We start from the raw sequence: 6,027 nt of genomic DNA, 5'->3' as shown, positions 1-6,027 counted from the left end.
TTTAGACTATTTTAACCAAACGGATATGCACAGATTAGAGCCGTTACAATACTGTTGATTATTGAAGGAATAAGCTAAGAATGCTGTGGTGGAGAAACTATTTTAAGCTCTGAGTTCAAGATTTGTTACTGTTTACAGACGTAAAGTGTGATTTATTGGGCTCTGTTTTCTATACATGTCCCCCCCCCCCCCATAGGGCTCTGTAGTGGGATTTAACTTTGAGTTAAAATCTGGAATCTAAATGAGGCAAAAGTTTACTGATCCTAACAAACTCGGTAGCTGTTCTGGTGGGTGATGGGCCTGACAGCATTCCCCAATAGCAGCGGAATCTCTCGGCCTTGGGGACTTTGAAATTCTTGTTGCTGGGATATTTGAACTTTTTCTCACTAAAGGCAAGTGAAGGTTGGAAAATAGCATTCAAGGACTTTTAATGACTCATCTTTTAAGTAACAGTTTTGCTTGCTTAAAGAAAAGTATTCCTTTCAGACTCCTACAGGACTGCTAGATTAAGTAAAACACTTTTGGGATCTATTGGGCCAAAGACCTGGGCTGCTGGTAAGGCTTGGGCCATTGGGGCTGATGGGGGTAGAGATGGCAGGGGTTTCTCTTGCTTGTAAGCCTATTTGCTCAGGACATTTTTAAAGTCCTGACTTCCTGTAACAACTTTAGACTGACTAGGCTTATCAACCTTTTGTACCATCAACCAGCTTTCCTTCTTAGCCAAGTTCCAGTTACAGATAGACATAAAGGCTTGTATGTACAGGATTTTATCCCACTTTCTAGAGATTTAACAAAGTAGCTCTAATTATAAGATAATAAAATAATTTTAAGAGCTCTTTAACAGCTGCCTCTCACTTGAATCAAAATGATACATTGTCCTTATGGGACTGAGTTAGTTCACTCAGCATAATGCTCTCCATTCCCTCCCAAGTTGGGTTGTGATTTTCTTTTTTTTTTCTTTTCTTTTTTTTTAATTATTTTTTTATTATTTTGTGTGTGTGTGTACCGTCAAATCAGATCTGACTGGTACAGGAGGAGATTTCGCCTCCTTCTCCGGCAGAGCATCTGGTGGATTCGAACCGTGTTCCTCTGGGATTGCAGTACAGCTTCTTGCCACTAGGCCACCAGAGCTCCCCGGGTTGTGATTTTCAAAATCATTGCTCCTACATGCTGCATAGTATTCCATCATGTGGATGTACCATAATTTCTCAATCCATTAGAAAGTGGTTGAAAAGTTGGGCTGTTTCCAAGTTCTAGCAATGGTGAACAATGCTGCTGTGAACGTTGGTGTGCAAATATCTGTTTGTGCCTCAGTTCTCATTTTCTCAGGGTGTATTGTAAGCAGTGGAATAGCTGGATGGTGTAGAATTCCTATGTTCAGCTTTTTGAAGAAACACTGAACTGACTTCCAGAGTGGTTGTATCATTTTACAATCCCACAAACAGTGTATGAGAGTTTCTATCTCTCCACATCTTCTCCAATGTTTATTATTTGCTATTCTGTTAAACTTTGCCACTGCTTCTAAAGTGAGATTGTATCTCATTGTGGTTTAGAGCATTTCTTCATGTGTCTGTTGGTCATCTGAATGTCCTCCTGGTAAAAGGTGTATGAGGATCTAAGGGCAGGAAGGGAGGGAGAAGCAGAAGGGTGAGGATGGGGAGGGGGAGGGTTAATCACAGAGTCGCTCTATTTGAGGGGTGGAGGGCGCCGTGGGTTAAGGAAATTAGAAAGATTCGGTGTGAAAAACAATGTATACAAACTTTGTAAGTAAACCAGTATAAAGTAAAAATTGTATAACAAAAAAACCATAAAACTGCTAAAAAAAGAAAAGGTGATACATTGGCTAAAACAACATTACAGCCAAACACAATTTTGTATTTCCATGTAGAAATAAATCTAGGCCTACCAAGCAGCCAGAATCTGGCTGAATGGCCTTTGTCTGGCGATGGAGGCTCCTTTCTCTGTTCTTAACCAGACAGAGTTTAATAAACTTTCCAGAAAATGAGTATTCAACAGAAAAACAGCCTCAAGCTATTTACCTGAATAAAAAATTAGTGCTTAAAATCAGACACAGACAATCTAGTGCAGCTAATCAGACAACAGACTAAAGTCTACAGACCACCTCATGGCCAGCTTAGCTGAATTAGGAAGGCATTTATAATCATACAGCCTAACGGCTGAGTGACCGGAACCAGAAAAGTACTGGGCTCAGAACTAGTCTGGAAAGTCCTAGCGATTCAGTGAAAGGGATGGGAGATGCTAAGAGTCAACAATGGAAAGCCCCCAAATAAAAATTTCACAGTCCGCTCCCCCAGAGTGTTCTTCTACCAGGGAGAACTCTGTCACTGTCCCAGGCAGAGCAGGCAGATCTGTAACTGGTAAAAGATGACGTTTGGCTGCCTGTCACTACAAGCCGACTGAGTGGAGGAGACAAGAGTTGAATCTTTAAATATGCTTTGTTGAGATCAGTGTCCTAATGGAAAGCCAAGCAAGGACGTCTTAAAGACCACTTTCTGATGTCTCGGGTTTGAGCCAGGCCTCTTAAGGGGGTGGCCAAGGGAGCCAGTGAGAGGAAGGAATGTGGGAGTCCAGGAGGGAAACCTTAAGGGATCTGGAGAGGTTGCTGTTCCATGGCATCATGTCCCGTGATGGTTGTCAGATGTCCTGAGTTTGATGCTCCATGTAGGTTCTAACTGGCTTCTAGATGATGGTACGTTCTTCAAGAAATTTTCTGGTTTTTAAGTTAGAATTGCAAATCTTTAGTATCAGGAATAACAATCTCACAGCTAGTTAACTGATTAGGTTAAAGGACCTCACATTGGCAACTTTAACCATTGTCTTAGGCTATGTAATAATAGGCTACAGGTCCTTACACAGGCAGCTTTTACTATCGGCCTAACCGTATAAGTCTAACTGTGTGCATGCCATCATCAGAGTCATAGTCTGTAGCGAGTTGCACTGTCAACTGAAAGATGGCAGTTCTCTGGCAGCTCTGAGGGACAAAGATGGGCAATCTCCCCCGGGCGATATATAGCCTCCAAAACCCTACTGACGGGTCAGCTGTCAGTCAGTTCTGACATGAAGGAAATGAGGTTTTGTTTTGTTTTGTTTTGTTTTAAAAAAAACATATCTTAAAAAGAAGAGTTGGGTCTGTAAGGTGTCCACACCTTCTGAGCTAATGGTCAGTGTGCCATGTGGACTAAGTGGGAAACATGGGACCATGGCTGGCAAAGGCAAGGTGCCCTTCCTCCTCCTCCTTCATGGTAGCTGCTTGTTGGAAGGGCTCCTGGGGGAAGAACATTTTCTGGATCTCTTAAACAAGGCTGGTCTGGTAAAAAAAAATATGCTGCATTGAGAATGTCTGAAGTCAGACACCCCTCCAAGGTGCCGGAAAGCAAGGATGTCAGTTTAAAGACTAAGGTGTGCCTGACCCAAGCCATGTTCTTTTCAGTTACTTGTGGTGCATCCAAGAGTTGGACAGGGAATAAAGGTGACAAAAGAGTAGATGTTTTTGAGCTGTGGTGCTGGAGAGAATACTGAATATCCTATGGACTATAAAAAAAAATAAATACATATGTCTTGAAGAGAGTGCAGCCAGGATCCTCTTTAGACAGAAAGATGGTGAAATCTTGCTCTCATACTTTGGGCATGTTGTTAGGAAGGGCCCATCCTTGGAGAAAGAGATCATGCTCAGAAAAGTAGAGGGTCAGCAAAGGAGGAAAAAAGCCTCAACAAGATGGATTGACACAGTGATTTATCAACGGGCTCTAGTGTGGCAGTGAGGATGAGGATGGCATGGGATAGGACAGGATTCTGATCTGAAGTTCATAGGGTCTATGCATTGTACTCAACAGTATTTAACAATACGTCTGGCCTTTGGACTTCGGCCTGTCCTGAAGCAAGGATGGCCTCGCACCTCTCTGGCATGCAGATGTGGGTATAATGTGAAGACAATCCACCATCCTCTGGAAGTGCTAAGAATGTACATGAACACACACCACTGCCAGGGGGTCAGTCTCCAAAACATCATGAACAACAAGATCAGACTGTTGTGATACATAGAACTTTATTTTAATTTTCCTTTTCCTCCCTGTCCGTCTATGTTAAACCATCCAATTAATTCTATAAGTGTGAACTTGGTCTTAACTTTCTATGATAGTGATTTTATACCATAATAGCATTATTTTCCTCCCCCTACTTCTCATCTGCTAATCCTTGAAGATTGATTCTCTGTGGGTAAGCAATATCTTAGCTTTTTATATAAGTTGTCTCCCATCATTGTCCTTCTGTGACTGACTTTTGCTACTCAGTATAATTTGTTCTAGTTTTATCCATGTTGTGTAATTCACAATTTTTAATCATTTTTCAGTGGTGCATAAAACTCCATTGTGTGACTGTCCCACAGTGTCTGTAGCTGTTTGCCCATCAATGGGCATGTGGTTTGTTCCCAGCTCTCTGATATTATAAATAGTGCTGTGGTAAACATGGGTTTTCCATGGTTTGACTTTGAGAAGTCCATCAGCAAGCTTTTCCTTAGCCTATCTTAATCTGGGGAGTGCTTCTGGAATATACCCAACATCATAGTGACATATAAGCCTCCACTAGTGGCTGGGTGCTGTTTGGGATGTGAAGTCAGGCCTCTAGTGGTGGATGTGGTGGTTAGGTGCTGTCCAGTTGAGTACAACTCACAATGACCCTATGAACAACATACCAGAACCCTGTCCCATCCTGTGCCATCCTCACCATCTCTGACACACTTGAGTCCATAACTACAATCATTGTGTTTGTCCATCTGGTTGAAGATCTTCCTCTCTTTCGCTGCTCCTCCACCTTTCCAAGCACGATGTGCCTCTTCAGGGTAACCCCTCCTAACAACATGCCCAATGTATGAGAGACGAAGCTTCATCATGCTTGCCTCCAAGAACACTCTGGTTGTACCTTCCCTAACACATATCTGTTTGTCTTTTGGCTGTCCATAGGATGTACAGCACTCTTCTCCAATACCACAAGCTCAAAGGTATCAATTCTTCTTCTGTCATCTTTATTCTCTGTCCAGCACTCAGATGCATAGTAAGTTGATGGAGGATAGTAATTTTACCACTGAACCCTCTTTGACCCACCCCCCAATAGGACCGGATTATTTTGGGATCTAACAGCGCTTACCTGTATATCGGGCTTCCTTCTGAGCGAGGGGGTGAGGACGTGAGCCGATTTGACTACGAATTTTTCCAGCTAGAGCGAGCAGCTGCAGAGGGTGTGAGTGTGGACAAGCTGACAGGTGAGTGGCCTGGGGCCTGCCCTCTGGTGTCTTCCATGTGTGACTTTGAAAGCAACTTCTACTTTCTTTAACAAAATAATCTTGGGTTGTGTCAAAGCACAATTTTCAAAAATGGAAAATATTATTTCCATACAAATATATAGCAAGCACCTGGGAAAGATTTTCTTAACTCATTGAACTGGTTCCACCACTAATGGTGGTAAAGATGGTTCCCAGGCACATAGAGGAGGTGGGTGCATAGAAAGCAAGCCCAAGAAACAATGCTGAGAAAAGACCCCTGACAAAGCTGATTAATGGCCTTTGAGCAAAAATCTTCTGGACAGAAAAATCACTATGAAACCATGCTATATTTCAGAGCTGCGTGGATATAAGCATAGTTATACAGATATAGATAGATCTAATTTTATATATATCTACCTGTGAGCCAATAGACAACATCGTGACAGATGGAAAAGATTGAAGTTTCAATTTTATCTTGCTTGAATCCACAATCAACACCATTGGTACCAGAAGAAAAGAAATCTAGGACATGTTGCATTGGGAAAATCTGCCATCAAGGTCCACTCTAAAGTGCTAAAGAGCAATTATGTCAGTTTAAAATTTAAAGTGCACCTGATCCATGCCACAATACTTTTAATTACTGGGTATCATTTGTAGGTTGGGCAATGAATAAGGAAGACTGAAGAAGAATTGATGATATTTTTTTCTTTTTTTTTTTTTTTTGGTGTGTGTATCATCAAATCTTCCTG

The 6,027-nt window shown here is 41.9% G+C and overlaps 1 protein-coding gene across 1 annotated transcript in view; it reads left to right on the top strand.

The window, feature by feature from the left end:
* Positions 1–6,027, top strand: part of KIF28P — a 156,758-nt gene that overhangs the window by 107,609 nt on the left and 43,122 nt on the right. The window contains exon 14 of the mRNA XM_006897758.1: positions 5,131–5,278. Coding sequence (XP_006897820.1) covers positions 5,131–5,278 — 148 coding nt within the window. The remainder of the gene's footprint in view (positions 1–5,130; positions 5,279–6,027) is intronic.

Source organism: Elephantulus edwardii, unplaced genomic scaffold, assembly GCF_000299155.1.
Source record: "Elephantulus edwardii isolate Elephantulus edwardi_28Jun2011 unplaced genomic scaffold, EleEdw1.0 scaffold00214, whole genome shotgun sequence".
NCBI lineage: Eukaryota > Metazoa > Chordata > Mammalia > Macroscelidea > Macroscelididae > Elephantulus > Elephantulus edwardii.
This window is presented reverse-complemented; position numbering and strand designations above follow the sequence as displayed.